At 41.4% G+C, this 22,103-nt stretch overlaps 1 protein-coding gene across 1 annotated transcript in view; it reads left to right on the top strand.

Annotated features, from left to right (window-relative positions):
- CCDC170 (coiled-coil domain containing 170) overlaps nucleotides 1-10,979 on the top strand; it is a 63,113-nt gene extending 52,134 nt beyond the window's left edge. Inside the window, exon 13 of the mRNA XM_075200714.1 lies at nucleotides 10,655-10,979. Coding sequence (XP_075056815.1) covers nucleotides 10,655-10,792 — 138 coding nt within the window. The 3' untranslated portion in view covers nucleotides 10,793-10,979. The remainder of the gene's footprint in view (nucleotides 1-10,654) is intronic.
- The last annotated feature ends 11,124 nt before the right edge of the window (nucleotides 10,980-22,103 follow it).

Here is a 22,103-nt window from a genome sequence, read left to right as displayed (position 1 = left end):
CTTGTTTAAGCTATAAGATTTTTTTTAGTATTGTAACCCCTGGGGAAGCTGCAGTTGGACTTGAGCACCCAGGGGCTACTAATCACATTTGCATCAGTATGAAAAGAGGTGGACATTGTTGTTTACCAGAAGGAAACTACATTTCCAACAAGGCTACCTTGAAAAGTGGGCAGAGCCAAACGGGTCTGTGTGTTTAGAGACTGGAAAAATTCCAGAGCAGAGGGGAGAGAGACTGAGCTGTGTGACAAGTCCGAAGAAGGTGACCCTAAGCATGAGGGCACTGGATTGGTGATCTGGGCAGAGAAAACTGACTTGAGGTATATCAGAGCAGAGAGGAGGGGTGAACAGAACTTGCTAGGAAGTCACAGTTTGAAGCTGCAGGAGGAGGTTTGCATACACCTCTAAGGAAGGATATTTGGCAAGTCAGCCATTTTAGAGGGATTCAAGTCCAGATCCTGGGACCCACACTGGTGCATATAAGTAACTGTGGTTTCTTTACCTATTTGAGTAATTCAAGTGGAGTTTGGACTATATCTGGCCACAAGGGCTGAAGAGTCAGGGATAGATGGGTAGACAGGTAAATTTGCACCAATTTTTTGTTTAATCGGCATTTGAGCTTATACCACAATGCTAAAGTTAACTAGCAATAAAGTTGTGGAACTACAAATCCCAAGATACAAGTAAGCAAGGATACAAGCTGAGAATTTACAGTTGTTGCTACAGATGGATTTGCATACTGTGACTGTTATACCTTACTGCAAGTGATTGAAAGACCCCTAAAAGCTGCAAACTGGTCACATGGTGCTTCTATGCCATGCTGGCATCCATACAGAAGGGCCTCAACTTGCAGTGCATTGTTCAATCTGTGTGGTGTGTTTGAGGGCTGCCAGTGTGTGTGTGCTTGGCAGTATATTGTAGAGATAAATATATATGCATTCACCCCTTGAAATTATTCCCAATGTAATGTTAGCATCTGATATATTGATCCAGTGCATATGGTTGTGACAATTAATGTTTTTGTCTTATGTTGTTGATATTACTGTATTGTTCACTATTATTTCAAGCTATGCCAAAGTATATTTTTCACTGTGACAGGATGGACCACCTATGCCACCCTGTTTGTTGTGTTGCTGGGGACCATTTGGGCTTGCCTTGCCACTGTCCCCTTTCTTTCTCCCAAATGCGCCCTCTAACTGCAGTAGGGGGGTCTTAAGCTGCTGCCACCACTGGACTCCTTAGCGGCATTCAGAACTGCGTCATTCTGGTTAACTGTCGATGCTAGTGTACCCACTTGCTGGTACATCTGGGCTGGTAGGTACCCCTGACCTCTTGTCTTCAGATCAGGGTTGCTGTGGATGGTTCCCCCCTGGCTTATCACAGTGGCCAGAGCTGCAGGTAGCGGGCAAAGTGTTGGTACTGGAATGCTGGGTCCCAACCTCAGAACAGCCGGAAAACGGGTTAGATTTGGGGCTAGTCTGCAGGTGACAGAAGTTACAGCAGGGAAGAAGTTGCCAAAGCATTATCTTGAAGCAATTCATGTTTATTAGCTCAAGTGTTCTAATAAGGACAGTTCATGCTGGTTTATGGTACCAGTGATCAGAAGGTCTAATGGAATAGTAATACATTACATGGTCAAACAGGGGTCTTTTTATACAGTTTTGAAACGTTAGCAGGAGTTAACCCTGCCCCTTTCTAGCTGGCACTGGAACGTCTGATCAGATAATTTAATATCAGGAAATAATCTAATCTTGCATCTAACACACTTTAACTTTCACATCAACCTGATTTCCTCAGATTTGCTGACTACATTGTCAGGTTTCCTGTCTGTCTAACAAGAAATGTACACAGATAACGACCCCCTGCTGGGCTTTCAGACAAAAGCAAATGTTTTTCACTTCACATGAAAAGACTTACTTAGCATTTCCTGCTATCAGCAAAACAGACTTCCTCTAGCAAAGTTACAAAACCAAATAATGAAGTTACAAATCAATACCTCAGAAATGAATGCATTTTCTATATAGAAATACAACACAATATAATAAAATAAGTACATTTCTAATACACAGTATCAAGAATCAGTACATTTGCAACAATATAAATTGGCACACTGTGCTAATAATTGAAATATTTTATTACAATAAGTTATTTATAAGTGATCTAGCCTCACTCCCTTGTCCATGTGAGCCACCAGTGGGCCATGTCCCCATGACCTGGCTCCTGGTCCCGCAGTGTCTTACGGTTAACGGGGGTGACCCGGGGGATCCGGCTCTTCCTGCTGCTACAGTCCACCCGCATTGCTGTGAGCCTTTCCTTGCTTGTGAATTATGTGAAAGTCATAAATTTCAAATGCCAGGCTCCAGTGCAGTATTCGGCCATTTTCATCTGATGTGTGTTGTAGCCACTTTATAGGATTATGATCAGTCACCACAGTAAAATGTCGTCTATTCAAATAAGGCTGAAGTTCACTGCCCAAACAATGGCCAAACATTCCTTTTCAATTGTGGCATACCCCACCTCCCGGTTTAGCAATTTTCTGTTCAAATATGCCACAGGGTGTTTCTGCCCATCTGGCCCCACTGCTCCCAACCCGCACTACGATGCATCAGTTTGCACAATAAAATACTTGTCATAATTGGGCAACAACATTACTGGAGCACGAACCAGGGCTTCCTCTAATGACTAAAATGCCAGCTCACAAGTGGGTGTCCAGTCCACTACTTTAGGGAATTTTCTCTAACTAAGATCTGTCAGGGAATTCGCTACAGTACTAAAGTCTGGGACTGAATGTCAGTAGTACCCTGTAGTCGTTAAGAATGCCAGTACATGTAACTGGGTCTTGGGCTGGGGCCAGTCTCGGATTGCCTCTACATTAGCTAGTTCTGACCTAACCCTTCCTACCCCCAAACCATGCCCCTGGTACTGCACCTCTGAAAACCCCATCTGCCACTTGTCTGCCCTAACAGTCAGACCTGCCCACAGAGTTTTCCCTAACACCAGCTTCAGATTATCTTCCCAAGTTTTACTGAAAGTGGAAATGTCATCTAGATAACCCTGAGCTCTGACCAACTCATCTACAAAAGCATTATTACATGGCAAGGTGTAAGCGTCTGACATGGTCACATTATTGAACCGGTGGTAGTATACGCAAAACCGCATAGTCTTGTCCTTCTCCATACAACTGAGGAAGCGGATGGACTGTGCAGTGGCTGAATCACACCTAGCTCAAGCATCTCCCACACCTACTTGTATATGCACTCCTTGGCCTCTGATGAGACCCAATAAGCGGGTTGCCTAATTGGCCTATGCTCACCAGTGTCCACATACATCACCAAGGAAGTTCGACCAAGCTTCCTACTGAACTGAGTCGCAAAGGTGCCACAGCACTGAATCAAGCTGCTCCTCTTGCGGGCACTCAACTGCTCATCCCAGCCCACTTCCTCTACACCACCTTCACCTCTGGCATCCGCAAGGAGGTCAGGAATTGGATCACTTCCTGGTTACTCAGTAAGCAGCAAACCGTTGCAACCGACTCCACATCCTCGTGGTATGCCTCTAACATATTCACGTGGTAGGACCGCTGCCACCTACTGTCGCTATCAAATGACACCACATAAGGGATGTCACTCAGACGTTTTGAGACCTTGTACGGTCTAGCCCAGGCAGCCTGGAGCATGTTCTGGTGCTTAGGCATCAGAACAAGGACCTTCTGCCCTACCTCAAATACTCTGGCACGAGCGCCCTGATCATACCGTGTCTTCTGTTTTACCTGCGCTTCTGCTAGGTTAGCCTGCCAAGTCCCATGAGATTCTCTAACCGATCTCGGAGCTTTAACACGTACTCCACCACAGAGACATCCTGGGTGGGTAGCTCCCCTTCCCAAGACTCCAGGAACAGTTCAAGATTTCCACGGACTCTGCGGCTATATAGTAGTTCAAAGGGGGAGAAACCGGTAGACTTCCCAATAAGCGAACAGGTGGTGCGGCAGTCCCCCCCCTCCAAAGTTACAAATGCCCGTAATATGTGATTCAGAGTGCCATTGAACCTCTCGCGCAGTCCGTTAGTTTGAAGATGGTAGGGGGCAGTACGAAATTGCCGCACTCTGCACTTTGCACAGAGACACTGGACCAGTTCACTCATGAACTGGGTCCCTTGATCGGTTAGGATCTAAATAGGGAACCCTACTCTGCTAAATACTCCTAGCAGTGAGTACACAACCTTTTCTGCAGTGATGGTGGACAGAGCCACAGCCTCTGGATATCGGGTAGCGTAGTCCACCATGGTGAGGATGTACCTCTTCCCCAGTCTAATAGGCACAGGCAGGGGACCTACAATGTCAACAGCCACTCGCTGAATAGGTTCCCCAACTATTGGCAAGGACCTGAGGAGAGCACAAGCACTGGGACGTCCAAGTTGCTGGCACACATCTCAGGACTTACAGTAGGCCCGGATGTCTTCTGACATTGCAGGCCAGAAAAAGTCATGTGTCAGGCACCTCAGTGTTTAGTCTCTTCCCTGGTGTCCAGCCCTAGAGATTTTGTGGCAACTGACATCAGTTGCGCGCAAAAGCTCCATGGTACCACCAGTAGAACTTGTTTGCTGACTGGTCTATCCCGATCTACCATCCTAGCGACATGGTACACGAACCCTTTACGACAGGTCACACTCCCCACCTCCATCGCTGGAAGGCTGCCGCCTGCTTATCGCCTCATGCCTTCCAGTGAGGAATAAGAGAAATTAGCTGCCCTGAACTCTTTCCTGCAGTCTCACTATCGTCTAAGTCAGGACACTACACAATGGGTCTATGTTGGGGATACTAGGGTCAGTCAAAGCGAGGTCACAGTGGTCAGTTATACTCAACGCTGGAGTTGGCATACTGCTAGCGGCACGAGCATCACCGGGCCCCCCACAAGATCAGATAGGCCAGAAAAAACATCCGCTGCGTTAGTAGGGGATGTAATCTTTTCAGAAGCAAAGAGCTGGCTGGTTCCTGTAGAAATAGCAGCTTGAGAATTTTTTCCTCTGGGCTGGCTGATGTACTGGTTGCAGGTGATGGCTGTTGTCTAGCAGCTGTGGTCCTTTCCTCTGGGCTGGGTTGTGCAGTTGTAGATCGTGAACTGTAGTCTGGCAGCTTGGCTCCGGGTAATAGATTTGAGAAATGCGACCACAATTCCACCCCCAACATCTTTGCCCAAGATCACTTCGGTTGGGAGGCCATCCATAACGGCAACATCTTGCAACTCCTGGCCATCAACCCAGTTCAGATACACCCTTGCTACAGGCACTTATTTCTCCAGTCCATCTACCACAGTAAGTTTGGCAGTGCAACTATGCAATATTGCAGCAGGATCAGTAAGACTGGGGCTCACTACAGTTATAGAGGACCCTGAATCTCTCAGTCCTTCACCCTGCAGGACCGGCTGCAGGTTTCTCCACATGTTTTTGGGGGGTCTTTTTGTGCTGGCAGTGGTGGAAACAGTCTCTACTGGCTCACCTTTGCCAGTTAAGCAAGTTAGCTGGGCCCCAGGACTCGGATAAGAGGCATGAGTCTGGGGTGGTAGGGCTATGGGACAGTCCATCCTTAGGTGATCGGTTTTCCCACAGCTGTAACACTTCTTCTCCAGCCTGGGCTCCGATGGACTCTGATAGCCACCAGGGACAGAGTGGAGTGGTGGCTGGCGAAAGGTACCTGAAAGGTTGGATACTTGTTTATGGGGGTGAGTAAAAGAGAGGTGTCCCCCTGGTTGTATAGTCCTTTGGGTTTGGCTGTTAGCCTGGCGTTTCTGCCAGTGTGGCCTCACTGCCAGATACTGATCAGCCAACTGGGCAGCTGCTACAAGGGTGCCTGGCTTCCTGTCCAGCGCTCATTCTTTCACCTCCGATGTGCACCGGCAGTGAAACTGTTCTTGGCACATCAAATCTATTACCTCCTCCATGGTTTGGGCACCTGCTCCACGCTCACACTTCTTGGCAGACTCCCGCAGCAGGTTGACAAACTCCTCATGGGTGGAGTGGAGGTTCTTTGTAATGTCCCGGAACTTCAGATGATAGGTCTTTGGGGTAATAGTGTACCATTTAAGGAGTGCTCGATTATTATTATTATTATTGTTATTATTATTATTATTATTATTATTATCGTAGATTTGTAAGGTGCCACAGTGCTCCACAGCGCTGCACAGTAGGGAAGACAAGGACATACATAAAACAGGACATACGTAAAACAAGAACAGATAAGGCAGACAAAATGAATGGAGACATGAAAACAAAGGGTATGGAGGACCCTGCTCATTAGCGAGCTTACATTCTAAAGGGAAGAGGGCACAGGTGACACAAGAGGAGCAAGTGTGACTCAGAGTGGAGGTTGGGATAGTTGTGAGGGTGCATTAGTGTTATCGAGGATAAGGTCACCTCTAAAAAATACATGGGTTTTCAAAGAGCATCTAAAGATTTGAAGGCTGTGGGAAAGTCTGATTGAGCGTGGTAGGGAATTCCATAAGTGGGGAGCAGCACGGGAGAAGTCTTGTAGTCGGGAGTGAGAGGTGGTTATCTGAGATGAGACAAGGCTCAGGTCAGAGGTAGATCTAAGAGAGCGGGAGGGAGAGTATTTTGATATGATATTTCAGATGTATGCAGTGTTGTTGCTGAGGACTTTCAAGGTAAGGGAGAGTGATTTGAAATTGATTCTGGAGGACACAGGGAGCCAGTGTAGGGTTTTGCAAAGTGGTGCAGCAGATGTGGAGCGGTGAGAGAGAAAGATCAGTCTTGCAGCAGCATGTAGGATTGATTGAAGTGTGGATATATGGGTGCCAGAAATCAGGAGGTTGCAATAGTCAAGATGGGAGATGAGAGAATAGATAAGAATTTTTGTAGCATATTGAGTAAGAAAAGGGAGTTTTCTGGCAATGTTTTTAAAGTGAAGTCGACAGGAATGGGAGAGAGTCTGGATGTGAGGAATAAAGCAGAGGGCGGAGTCAAGTGTGACACCAAGGTAGCGAGCTTGGGAGACTGATGAAATTGTGGTGTTATTGACAGTGAGGAAGATTTGAGGGCAGGTGGTGACTCTGGCAGGAGGGACGATAATAAGTTCTGTTTTGGACATGTTGAGCTTTGGGTGAGCTTTGAGACATCCATGTGAAGATAGCAGAAAGACAGTTGGTTACACGAGATAGTATAGAAGGAGAGAGGTCAGGCGAAGAGATATAGATTTGGGTGTCATCAGTGTAGAGGTGGTATTGGAGGCCGAATGAGCGATTTAGAAAAGAGGTGTAAAAGGCCAAGAGCAAAGCCTTGTGGGACCCCAACAGATAGTGTGAGTGGAGGGGAGGATGTGCCAGAGGTAGAAACACTAATGGAGCAGTTCGATAAATAGGAAGTGAACCAGGAAAGGACTGTGTCACGAAGGTGAAGTGTGTGTAGGAGAAGAGGGTGATCAACAATATCAAAAGCAGCAGAGAGGTCTAGGGGAATGAGTATGGAGAAATTACCATTATATTTTGCAGTAAGTAGATCATTGATCAGTTTTGTGCGAGCAGTTTCAGTGTAATGTTGAGGGTGGAAGTCTGATTGCAGAGAGTCGAGAATGGAATGAGAGAAGAGAAAGTGAGACAGGCATTTGTACACTAATCTCTCAAGTAGTTTGGAGGCAAAGGGGAGGAGAGAAATAGGGCAGTAGTTGGAGAGAGAGGCTGGATCTAGAGATGGTTTCTTTAGAATAGGTGAGATGAGCGCATGTTTAAAGGAGGATAGAAATGTGCCAGTGGGTAGAGACAGGTTGAAGAGGTGAGTTAGAGGTGGGCATGCAGTGCAGGAGAGGGAGTGGAGTAGTTGGGAGGGAATAGGGTCGAGTGGACAGGTGTCTTTCTCAGCCTACCTTGAGAAAGACCCACACTTGGGCCAAAACACGTTGGAAAGTGCAAGTTATGTGCTAAAGGTCCACCTTCCGAAAACTCTATTTCTTTGAGAGGAATTGGCCGATCCCGGGACCAAAACAGCATTTTATATGATGTGCCTGTTATCTTTCAATATCCGGTAGGAGTACTTGCACTCATTTTTACGTTTTTTTTTAAAAAAAGTATGTTCGTCTAGTGTTTTAATTATTAAATTTTTCGATGAAATTTAATCAAAACATATTACACTAGATCGTGTTTTTTTTTTTTTTCTATTATTTTTTAGTTTGGTAAAACACCCTCGAGAACGTTGTCGGATACCTGGTACTGGTCTTATCAAAGATTTAAAGAACTCCAGAGATACGATTTTTAAGCATATATCTAGTAAGCCTTATACCTAAAGGGAAACTTCACGATAAAGGGTGATTTGTTTATGAAGGCACACTTACAACTTTGTGTGGTGAAAGTTTTCTCACATTCTGTTATTTTTACTATTTTATTTAATTATGTATGACATTTTACCTTGTACAAATAGGATTGCACTATTATTTGTACGTTGTTTGTTTTGTCTTTTACATGAGGTGGATCGCCTGTAAGAAATGTGGAAATCTTCCTACTCACCATATAATATAAGTATTCTTATTCCCTATTAATCTATGTGAAAAGGTTAGCGCTTGATTTGGTGTCCTGTCTTCTGGTTGTATGCTATATTGTGCATTATTGACTGATGTATGGTCATTATAGGATTTTGTCGAGCATCAATCTTTCTGAAGCACACTTGTGAACTCAAACCTTATCTTTTGACATTCTACAAAATGACAGCTAGAATCTAATTGGTTGCTATAGGCAACATCTTCACCTTTTCAAACCCGCAGTTTAGTAAATGTACCCCCAGGACTGTCTTTATTAAACGTCACTTTTGTATGTTTGAATATATATATTTTACATTGAAAATGCCTCTAGAAATGCGCTTTCCAGGAAAAGTGCAAGTAGGATTGGCAAGTCAAAGTCTGTTGTTTCCGACACCACCTGGATAATTAAAATCCTTTTATGGTTAGGAAAACCTGTAAACTGAGGGACGCCTCCCTAAATGCTAATTCTCCACCCCCTCAGCCCAACTCCTTTATTTAGAAGATTACAATGCTGAAACATGCTGTTTCCACTGTCCTGACCTGCAGATTAAATTATCTACCCCTAAAAAGTGGTGTATTTTCTCAAAAACAGGTGTGTGATATCATACACAAAAAAGGAGTATGATGTCACTAAAGGCTGTTTACACAGCAGGATCGCCAGCTTAGGTACCCAGTGAGAGAGACTCACACTGACAGACACTAACACTCAGACTTACATTGAAAGAAAACGACAAAAAGACCCACATTAGCAGTAGACTTTACTATAACTATCGCCTAAACCCTTTTGTGCTAACAATGCCCGCTAGCGTCACATGGAACAAATAGAAATAATTTTTCTGTCACCTTTTTGCTGACAGTTCCTGCTGACTTTGCGTGGATCCCATATACCCAATGTTCCTATTATGACAGAATTACTTGATCCCTTGAATGCAGCCCATGGTAACGATTTCCTGGTTTTATTTTTTCTTGGAATTGTGGTGCTATCACAACTATGACTGTAGCTCAGGGAAAGATCTTAAGTGAGCAGAGAAAGGTAAATTGAGTGTCTTTACTGTATAATTATTATTATTAACATTCATCATTTACATGTATTTTTGTTTTACCACCTTATGCTACAAGTATGTTCTAAGACAAGAGCCATTGATAGGTTTTTTAGAGCATTAAATAAATGTATATATCTCCAGCGTGTATGGTAACATAAACTAGAGAATGAGTGTTGTTAAATGTTGCCTTTAGAAATGTTGTTTTCTCATTATATCCTTCATAACAAATTGAACTCCTAAGAAAATTAAAATGAAAGAAAATTGCTTTTTAAATGATACTTAATAATTAGTGGTGTTCAGTAAGTAAAACAATAATACTGTATATTACTTGGGCACAGTGTTCTTCCCAATTTGTTGCTCCAATGTCTGTCCAGTGACGCTTGTACCTGCTGAGACAGGCCTTTCTTCAAACACAGTGTGTCAGTCCTCCCCCATGATGTTCCCTTTCACATGGGAACATCACAGAGAAGGGACATTGACAGCACCACTGCCTATTTGATACAGGCAAGTGACAGCAGTGAGGAGACTGTCGCTTGATCAATGCACACATCTGGGGACCTGCTCGATCCTATTTAGGATCATTATTTATCAATGAAGTTTACCGACACTGAATTTTCAGGGTGTATATTTTTGTGTGTGATTTTCACCCTGCAAAGTTCACTAAATAACAATGTCATCTATGCCATTTGAACTGTAATGTTATAATGTTTGACTACATTTGAAATAGAGAATGTAAACAATAATGGAAGAAAAAAATAACACTAATTTGCAAACGTGTGAACAAAAAAACCCCATAAACACCTAGTTTTCCATGTAGTACTGGAAACGTACAGTGTTGGGGGGGAATCCTGTGACCTTGTATTAACTGATGGGAGAACTTTGATGGGGCTTGGAGAGTGTGTTCAGTGTCAGCATCTCACTATCAATTACATGCTGCTTTCTACTGCACTGATTGTCCCCCCTCTCCTCCATTCTTTTGCTACAGGCAGTATTTGGTCTTTAATGCAAGGTCAGTTCATAACTGCATTAAAAATCTGGTAGCAATTTTAAAGTGAATGAATAAATTAACAATTTATTTCTGCATTTTTTTTTAAAGCTGGTAGATTTTCGAGAAGTGGTGTCACGTATGCTGGGTCTGAATGTTAACGCCTTGGCTCTACCGGATTATGAAATAATCAAACGGCTTGAGGGACTGGTCCATACCCACCATCATCATGCTATTTCCTGTGCATAACAAAAGAAACAGCATTGCTATAAGAGAGAAAATAATGACATAGTTTGATAGCCTTAACTTGAATTTATAATCAATAAGATTTTTTGGGTGGTCCAATACAAATATACAGATATATTTTTATAATCAATTGGTTGAGTGTGACCATATAGGGCCTTATTAGGAGGGCTTAGGATGAAAGCAAAATAAAAGTGCAGACCATGTTGCAATACAAGGGGTGCAAATGCATTTATTAGAAATTTTTGTACATGCAGCACACAAATGCTGGACAAATTTATTTTTACACTGCAATTTAGAATTGAGCTAGAACATGCCCCTCCCTGCAGTGCAACATGGTTATCCCCTAGTTGCCAATTTGCTCCTTTTATAGCTTTACTTCTAGCTCTAAATGGTGCCCATAAGGTAAAAAAAGAAATGCTACCAAGTATTACAAATGCCATATTTTATATTATTCAGAGTACTATATTGAAATGGTTTCACATTATTAATTTGTACAAGGTATAAATCATTATTCATTTGACAGCTGAAAACAGAGTCATCAAAACTCTGGTTAATGAATACAATAGTGTGATCTTTTGTTATCTATAATCACTATGAACCTCTCCCAACATGTCCAGCCATTGCCTGGGAACCAAAAATCTGTAACTGATAATCATGTAGTGATGACTATGCCTCAGTTATTCTAGCTGGGGGAAGGGGAGTTTAGGCTGAACAGGTTTTGCCTGGATTTCTGCTTTCATTGGGGGGGAATTCAGTTGACCGCGTTACTCATGAGAATAATGCGCACCATTACCATACTAACGGTAATAATGCGCACTATTACCGTTGTACCGGTAATAGTGAGCGGGCCACGTTATTCCCACGAGTAACGCGGTCAATTGAATTCCCCCCCCACTGTGTGTTTCTTGAAGAACACTGGTACAATAGTGCATATTCTGTGTAATTTAAAAGTTGATGGATCTTATATTCTAATTAAAATTGTCTGTTTATTTTTTAATAAATTTTGCAGTATCTAACATTGCATAAGGGAAACGTTTTCTCAGCCAAATAAAATTGATTTCCTTTATGCCATATGATCACTATAGTAGGACCCACAATTAAAACAGGAGCTGGGTAGATAGAGTTAAGATGGAAGTTATATGAATGTCAGTTGCTTTATTTCTTCATTATGGCAATACTGTAAAAGAAGAACTTCTTAATACATTTTTTGCTTTGTTGGGTCCTGTGTTTGTGTTCTAAGAATTATATAGTAAACATAACACAGTTGACAAGAAAATAGTTAAAAAAGTCTATTTGTTTAAACGGTGAGTATGAAAAGAAGAGGATTCACAAGCTCACAGCATATGTAGGATCATATAATATAGCAATAAAATTGGCAGCTAAGTGCTTACAAATTACAAACATCTGCTTTTGTGCCCAGTGTGTTAGATGCACATACACAAAGATGCTATGACACACACAAAGCCAGGCATGTGTCTTTAAGCAGAGGTGATCTCCAACCACCCATATTATAATCTGCAGTGACCAGCACAAAGCACAGCCGCAGTCATACTGACATTCATAGTGCACACAATCAGCCCCACTGCATATACCCCTGCTGCATCGAACATATCTCAGCCAAAAAGTTCAGGCAACAGCACCATTGCACAGGCACTAGCCTCCTTGCAGTTAACCCTAACACTATCAACATCTCTACTTTAACATACTGAGAATTAACAGTTTGGAGAATTACCTGCTACAGCCAGCAGCATAATAGATATCGCTTGAAGTGTGCAGGTCCCAACACAGAACCCCATTGATCCTACTAGTTTGGGGCAGCAGGGTTAGGACTAGAGAAAATAGCACTGCCTGGTTTCACCTTTAAGCTTATTTTCACTCATTGCTAGAGTTTATGTTGTCAATATTAGTTGATTTGACCTAAAAACTGCCTGATTTCACACCAGCTATTCAATATCTATGCGTCAGTTTTACTGCTAATAAATCATTACAGATTGTTGTTAAAAAAAGAAGCAGTCTTTTTTTAAATTTATTTACCCTTCTTTTGTGACCCATGTAGGAATATCAACCCTCCATCAAAAAATCCCCACCACTAAAAATCACTCAGGGAATTATAATCTCATAAATACCTCTTTATGAACAAGGTTTAGTGCACCTTAATGGCAGTTTTGTGCTTTGTGACTTTTATATTGTATTTTTTAACAGGATATAGGTCTTTGATTTGGTATCATATTGGATTAAAATAGTTGTATGTTATGGGCATTAGATGAGGAAATATCACAAAAACACATTTCCTGAATTCTTTTCATAGTTACTTTTGGACAATTGGCATAACATCAAAAAATTACCCCACAATTGTATCACCTTGTTCTCCGAGTACGTAGGATCCCAGATATTAACTTTTCTCAAGATTTAAAGTAATTATTGGAACAGGAGCAATGGTCTGATTTTCCCCTTACTTTTCTATGCTAATCTTTTTGTACTTTTTTTTTAACCTCTTTTCAGCTGCTATAGACCCAATACAAATTGGACTAATAGTAATTCATACTGCAGTTACTAATAGATACATTTGCACTGATCTAATAGTAATATTTTGCATGATTCAGTTTTCCCAAGCATATAGCAGAGCCTTTGTTCCTGCAAGGAAATACCTGTGATGTCACACAGCATTTTGTGTGTAATTATGCTTGGAACCAAGAAGGACCTTTATTAAGGAAAAAACAATCACATCACACTAATACAAGAAAATGAGGACTGTAGGTCTGTGAGCTGAGCTTTAACCTGAGCTGGTGTTCACTCACAGAGTACCACATATGGACAAGTCCCTTAGTGCCTCTGGAAAGCAATAATTCTAAGTCCATTCAGAGGCCTGCACAAAGTGGTTCTCACCAATGTCACAGGAGGTGGTAGGCTAATTTAAAAAAAGTAAGTTTGTGTAGTCTTTCACTAGATATATTTGCTAATTTTATCCTTCCTTATTTTAAGTGAACTTACAAAAGTAATTTCAGCCTTTTTTAATTGCTCATGTTTTGAGCTTTTTAAATCATCTAAAGCAATAAAGGAATTGAGTATTTCGCCTCTAGGTTGCCTTACATTACACATGTTACAGTATATTTTATTTCATTCTGCTCATATATTTGCTACTGCAGATGTAGTTGTACAGCTGTACGAATTGTACTAAATGTCAACAAATTGTTCTTAGTAATTGATTTGGACTGGAAATGAACATGATTTTTAATGATTGCGCGATTATTTATTTTTTCTTATTGTTTGTTTTATTTATCTAACCTAGAGATTTATATTGTATTTTGAATGAATTTTAGTCATTTTTATTGCTTTTATCTACTGTATTTCTATTCTATAATCATATCCTAATTCACATAATTTACATTTTGTAGATTATTTTTTAATAAATTGTGTTATTAATGTGATTTTGTTCCATGTGTATTTTTTCTATGATGCTACTTATTCTACAATAGCAACAATAATTGATTTTTAATTAATTACATGTTGGTTTAAATTTCTATTTCTATTGTGTTACCATATTATACTTGACAACATTTCCAGAGTCACTTTACTTTTGGGCAGATACATTTCTATCTAACAGATAAGATCACTAATTATACAATTTACACTCTATACAAACAGAGGTCACTACACCTACCCAACATGCCATCAGCACTGGGACATATTACATTTTATAATATGCAATTCTAACATAAATACATAAATTTGCTGAATGCAACCAAAAACAGCAGTGGGTTCTAGGACAATTACCAGTCACTACCAGAGCTTGCAAGTAGCATGTCATTATGCTCTGGCAGCCAGGACCCACTGGAACACGGCACAGCCATATCACTGGCACTATTGCAAAAACATTTCATTTAAAATAAAATGCCTACAATCTTCTGGTCTGTCTTTTACACATCTAAATCCACAAGGAATCTTCTTAGGGAATGAAAACAAAAAACTATATGTCATATATAATTTGTTTCTAGAGGTGCCATAATGAAAATGAATAAACTCAAATGGCCTGGTAGGGGCAATACACGCTCAGCCAATCCAATGCTCGGCACCCTCAATGGATGAGCATGTATTAAGCCCTCATTCATTCTTGAGGCAGGTCCACTAGGGGCAAGTTGCATTCATCTTAAATGGTTTTGTAAGCAAATATTGCAGTATTTCTCTTCATTATTATATTGACTATAGTATTTGTATCTCAGTGCTATAGAGGACCACAACTTAATTCATGGTGTGTGCTACAGCTCTTTTCTCACTCAGTTGCATTACTCCTTTAGCTCTTGGCTCAAGGAACATTAATTCAAAATATGATCCATAGAGGTCCTAACATTTTTGGAATTATGTTGCATGTAACCTATACATATGACACCCTTAAATGTAGCAGTTATAGAAATATGTCATCATTTTTTAAGATTTTCTAGTTTTCATAGCCCATATACTGTATTATTTTTTAATCATCAATGATACTTAGGCCACTAAACTACAGTACTTTTCCTTAAATCCTCCATGCATTCAACTAGACGACAGTGATGGAAGTTGCAGCTGAGTTACAACTGTCATGCCGGAAATTGTTGATCTCTGCTCTATAACTTTATCTCTTTGTAAAATCATCATCATCATCACTATTTATTTATATAGCGCCACTGATGTCGCAGCGCTGTACAGAGAACTCATACACACACACACACACACACACACACACACAAGAGACTAGAAGAGAGAGAGAGAGAGAGAGACAAGGGTCAATTTAGATAGCAGCCAATTAACCTACCAGTATTTTTTTTTTGGAGTGTGGGAGGAAACCGGAGCACCCGGAGGAAACCCACGCAAACATGGGGAGAACATACAAACTCCACACAGAATTGAATTCATGACCCCATTGCTGTGAGTCAGAAGTGCTAACCACTAAGCACCGTGCAAATGTCAATGAATGTATTTATATTGCTATTCAAAATCTCTAATGTATCTTTTACTGTTTTGCACTATATACTGGTTATTGTTGGGTGGTACAATAGCCTATGATATTGTCCTGTCCAGCGCATGTATGGATCCTTGTAATGGATTTCCATAAATAAGAAAGAAGCACACTTCACTCTAACACTATTTTACCCTCTCACCACAACCCACAAGTTTGTGCATACAGCACTGTGTAATCTGGCAACCCTGCCTTCGGCAGTGGGAGACCTGCAGTTGTAAACAAAATATCAAAAAACATAAAGGGGCTAATGATGGGTTGGGTGTACACCCTCAAAACAGAAGTGGGATGGGGTGGGAAGGGCCAATTACAGCAAAGGTGTATTTATGTACCTGTGAGCAGATGCAGACCTGCATAGAAACACGTTTGTTCATACACGGTGAGGAGAGATATACTTGCTGTATCCACGATATTTATTTATTGCATTGGAACCTAATAGCGAATGCGTATTTTGCTATCAAAATAAAATTTTTAAAAATCAGTTGTATGTATATCTGACATATGCCTGTAGCATATGCTACTAGTGTAGACCTATAAGATTTTGCAATTTTCATGCACTTGCGTTTTTTAGGTCTGAAAATTTGAACGCAAAACCATTCAAAGTCAGCATGAGCCTCTAAATGTGCATCTCCATCCCTTGTCCCTTTTCGCTTGTAGCACATTTAAATATTTTGCTCAAATAAGAAAATCTTTTATGATTGAATGGGGAGATTTATCAAACCTTCGTAGAAGGAAAAGTGAAGGTGTTGCCCAGATTCTAGCTGTGATTTTCTAGAATGTACTAGATAACTGATAGAGGGTTTGATAAATCTACCCCTAAGGCTGGTGCTGAAAGGAATGCCAAATCACCCATCATCTGTTTCACAGAAATTAATTATCCCCTTACAAGCATGTTATATAACAATTACACAGTGATGCAAACTTATGTGCAAATACCACAGTAACAGTTACATGATAGCACAAAAGAAAATGTTTCAGTGTCTCATATTTATACCTACATGTTGTATAAATTATAAAAAAATTAAAATAAAATATAAAGTTTTTACCTCTTATGAAATCGCCATATATGGGTGGAGAAACGAGTTAGTGACGTCTCAGTTTCAAGAATTTAGCACTGCCTATTTGTAAGCTGGGACGCCGCGGGCAGCTTTCTTCATTGCTACAGGTAAGTGCATACCTTCAAGTGTTCACATGACATATTGGAGATTTTCAGTAATTGGAGCTTATAAACATGAATACCAAAGAATCTGCAGTAGAGGAAATTGATCTTGTGTCTCTGGAATATACCCACTATAAAGAAGTACTTTGTGGTTATTTCACATAAGTGGAGCAAATCTAAATTCCCCAAGTTTGATATACTGCAGTGAACTATACTTGCTCCTTTTTATTATTACTTTGCCTCCTTGGAATCATTTGAAGCCCTCAAGGAGAGGTCATAAACATCAAGTGCACTTTTACACGGCTCTTGAAGCTAATTACTCACTAGAGCATTATGATTCATGTATTTGACCTTTGAAGGTTTTGACATATATTGATCTACCATTTAACATCAAGACTTTATGGACATTACATCACTTGAGCTCAAGTGAAGGTGTACATTATAAGTATAAAATCATTAAGCAATTGTTTTATACCAGTTTACTGATTTTTTATGTATTGAATGTTTTTAATCTTGTTAATTAATTGTGATCAATTTATGTAATTAAATCTTTATTAATTATGTCAGAGCTACCTTAATTTTTTTCTTTTTCAGTTAGACCTTACTTACTTCACTTCCTAGTGAAGTGGACAGAATTTTGTTCAAACGCCGCCATTCACCGGGAATCGCGGCATTTGGCCCCGCCCCCAGCTGTAAAATGACGCGATTTGCGTCATTATTTCACGGGGGCGGGGCTAAAATGACGCGATTTCCGGAGCCCCGCCCCCCTACACGCCCACCTCCCTCCTGCAGCTCCCCGGAAGCCATATGAAAAAAGTTGGCAAGTATGGTTTATATTGCTCTATTATATTAGCCTCTATCACCTCTGTTAGATGCCTATTCCACCTGTCACCCCCTGCGCACCAGCTTTTGTCACATGTCACACATGTATGTTTGTTCTGGCAGGCAGTGGTAGAGTGCAGTATGTATGTTCTGGCAGGCAGTGATAGGGTGCAGTATGTATGTTCTGGCAGACAGTGATGGGGTGCAGTATGTATGTTTTGGCAGGCATTGGTGCAGTATATATGTTCTGGCAGGCAGTAGTGGGGTATGTATGTTTGCTCTGGCAGGAAGTGGTGCGGTCTGTATGTATCTTCTGGCAGCCAGTGGTGGCGTGTAGTATGTATGTATGTATGGTCTGGAAGACAGTGATGGGGTGCAGCATCTGTGTATGTATGTTCTGGCAGGCAGTGATGGCGTGCAATATATATGTATGTATATTCTGACAGGCAGGGGTGGGGTGCAGTATGAATGTATGTATGTTCTTGCAAGCAGTGATGGGGTGCAGTATGTATGCTCTGGCAGGCAGTTATGGGGTGCACTATGAATATATGTATGTTCTGGCAGGCAGTGATGGGGTGCAGGATGATTGTAGGTATGTTCTGGCAAGCAATGATGGGGTGCAGTATGTATGTTCTGGCAGGCAGTAATGGGGTGCAGTATGTAACGTATGTTCTTGTAGGCAGTGATGGGGTGAAGTATGTCTGTTTGTTCATCACCACCTTCGTACCAGCTTTTTTCTCACATGTCACCACCTGCTCACCAGCTTTTGTCTCATCACCACCTGTGCACTAGCTTCCTCTCAAGTTGTCCTGGTGGCTCCGATTGGGCACCAGCTGGTGATGTGCCCTCAGTGCCTGGGTTGTATGAATTTACTTCCGGGTTGATCCCCCAGAGCAGAAAGGGGGGAGAGATCAGATGACCCAGGGCATTTGGGGGGGGGGGACAGATATGGTATGGTGCAGCATAGAGCACCTTTAAATCTCAGTTGTTTAAAAATTAAGAGCGCAACCACAACCCCACTGAACATTGTATTCCTGTAGAAGCCTATTGTTGTGAGTGAAGCACGTAGGTTAATCTTGATCAACACAGGAAAAAGAGATCTCTTTATTCTTTCCTCCTCCTATACACTGCTCTGGGCTCTGCACATTACTTTGATCGGACACTATGTACATAGGACCCTGCTAGCAGAGAACGGATACAAAGGCTAGCGCAAGACTACATTACCACAAGCCTGCCAGCGATCCGATCAGCAAGAGAAGCTGCGGTCCAGCTAGAGGTAATTATCTGCTTATGTTTATGCTGTTGTATTACATTGAGCTGCTGTCACTGAGTCTTGGGGCAGCAGAGACTAACACTGGGCAGCAGGGAGAGGGTTTCATACCTACAAAGTACACTGGGATTAGACAGGAGGGAGCACACACTATATTATCTATATCTTCCACTCTTCATGATTCTTAACAGGAGAGACAGAGAGAAGCTTTCCTTCAACATACATAGAGCACTTTTCAAATCTCCCGCCCCCAGCTCAGTGCAGTGAATAAATTAACTGATGTCAATGAGGGGCGGGAGGTTTAAAATGGGCTCTGTAACAGCCGCTTCTAGCAATGCATTAAACTTTGAAATAAGAGCAGTGCCAGGGCTAAAATTTCTAGTGTGTGTCCCCCGCATCCCGAAAACCGCAACCAGACCCCCTTTACCCCACAAATATGGCTAATGGATAATCCTGCTCACAGAAGGAAATCTCTTAGCGAGGGAGGTCAGACATATTTGTACTCGCAAGTGAAGCCACTCTGAGTACACCCAACACATATCTCTATCTGACATGCGCATGACGTTATGACATTCTGTGATATCCCCTATCTTTAAAATGGGGCATATTTTACCAAATTGTAAAAAACTATAAGTTTCTCAATATTTTAGACCCTCAGAGGCACTCTTAAGTCCTAATAGCTTTCTAATAAAACAAATCCCAAGTCTAAAAACCTCCTGTACACTGAGTTATGCTTTCCCCAAAAAACTGAAAAACTGTGACTTTTGCAAAACACAAAGTGGAAAAAAACGGCGAGATTTTGAGTTTTAGATTATTCCTAACAGTGGCGGATCCAGGGTGGGGGGGCGATAAGGGCAATCGCCCCCCCTAACAGGGGCTTGCTGCCGACAGCTGCACACTGTGCAGGTCCGTTCAGCAGTGACAGTGTGCTGCCCGGCTGCTCTGATTGTGTTTTAAACACAATCAGAGCAGCGGGACAGCACACTGTCACTGCCGAGCGAACCTGCACATACTGTGCAGCCGCCGGCAGTCTTAGATGTCGGAAAGGGGGTGGAGCCTAAATCGCCCCGGGTATAGCAATTTCTTAGATCCGCCCCTGATTCCTAATTTGGCATTTTTCTTTTTTTTTCCTGATATTTGGCATGCGGCACCTTTGGACGGTTCTCCAGTCACATGCCAAATTTCAGCTTAATAGCTTTAATACTTTTTAAAATGTAGCCCCTCAAATACCATGCCCCCCCTCTCACAAGTTTAACATGGAGGAATGCTGTTTATTAAATGTAACCTTAATATAATACACGACTGTGCCATTACAATATATAGCACCAGCAATTCTATAGTGCTTTACAATTGGGAACAAAAGCAGTAATAAAACAATACTGGGTTATACAGGCAGAGAGGTAAGAGGGCTCTGCTCGTATGCTTACAATCTATGGGATAATGGGAGTTTGATATATTATGTAAAGTGCTACATATTTCATATTGGTCCAGTCAGATTTAGCAGTGATCAAATCATCTACAACCTTAGTCAATGCAGTCTCTCTGAAGTGTAGAGAACGAAAGCCTTACTGAAGAGGAGCCAATAGGTTGTGTGAGAAAAGAAAGCTTGTGATGCAAGTGTAGGCAATTCTTTCGAGAAAGCTTGGAGTGGCATGAGAGCTCGTTTAGAGTAATTAAGAGTAAGTTTGAGTCACAATTAAAAAAAATTTTCAGAATAGGAGAAATTACTGCATGCTTGAATAATGATGGAAAGATACCAGTAGAGAGAGCGATTTCAGATTTTAGTTAGGGGTGGGATGAGCACAGGTGACAGGAATCTAGCAATTTGTGAGGGTATAGGATCAAGAGGACAAGAGGTAGAGTAGGAAGTTAAGAGGAGAGTAGATACTTCATCTTCGTTTGTGAGAGAGGGTGCCAGGAAGAAATTGAGCTGGTTGTTTGTCGAGGATGATCCTTCCATTTAACTCAGATCTTATTAATCTTGTCCTTGAAGTAGGAAGTAAGACCTTAGGCACTGGTAGTAGTCAGAAGGCTTGGGGTGATACGTTTGAGAAAAGATTTTAATGTATTAAAAAGGTGTTTGGGGTTAGAAGCCTGAGCAGAGATGAAAGTTAGGATTTAGTTTGTTTTTTTAGCAGTGTCCAGAGAATTTTGATAGGATTGGCAGTATATGTGAAGAAATCATTGGAGGTACAAGATTTACTTTCTGCTTTGCGAGAACATTTTTGAAGATTTTGTGTTACTTTAGTGTGCAAAGACTGATGAAGTAGACACGTAGTATGAAGAGTTGCTGGAGTCAATTGATCAAGGGCTGTTGCCAGGGTTTTGAAAATGTGTGATACTGCCATATCAAGAGAGGGAAATGTAGATATTTGGGAGAGAAAGTGTTGAAAAGAGGTGGAGAAATGTTTACAATTAATTGAGTTAAGATTTCTATGGTTATGAGAAGGCTTGGTAGAGCTTGACAGCAGAGTTTAAAGTATTGGGGGAAAGTTTGTAGCTGATAAGGTGATGATCTGAGAGGGGGAAGGAGAAACTGCGAATAGTGTAGATAAAACAAGATGAAGGCAGTGGCTATCCCGAAGTGTAGAGGATTCAGCCCACTGGGAGAAGCTGAAGAAGGAATTTAGAGAGAGTAGTTTGGAAGCAAAATTGAAACCTAAAATATCAATGATGATTTTGAAATCACACATGACAATGGTGGGGATGATGGAAGATAAGAAGTGAAGGAGCCATGCAGAGAAATGTTCATGAAACATTTCTATTGCCCCCTGTAGTACGGAGGGCGATAGATCACAGCAACACGCATTGAGGATGGGTTAAAAATCCAAATAGCATGTACTTCAAAAGATGTGATCATGAATGAAAGGTTATTTGGCAGAAGTGTGAATGTGCAATGTTGGAAAAATGTACTCCAACCCCACCTCCTTCTCTGTCTCCAGGTCTGGAGGTTTGGATGAGATGGAGGCCACCATGTGAAAGGGCTGCAGGTGAGACAGTGTCTGAGTGTGTAATATAGTTTTTGAATTTGTCAGGAGGTTGAGGTTGTTTGAGAGATAGAGTCCAATTT

Source organism: Mixophyes fleayi, chromosome 3, assembly GCF_038048845.1.
Source record: "Mixophyes fleayi isolate aMixFle1 chromosome 3, aMixFle1.hap1, whole genome shotgun sequence".
NCBI classification, from domain to species: Eukaryota; Metazoa; Chordata; class Amphibia; order Anura; family Limnodynastidae; genus Mixophyes; species Mixophyes fleayi.
This window is presented reverse-complemented; position numbering and strand designations above follow the sequence as displayed.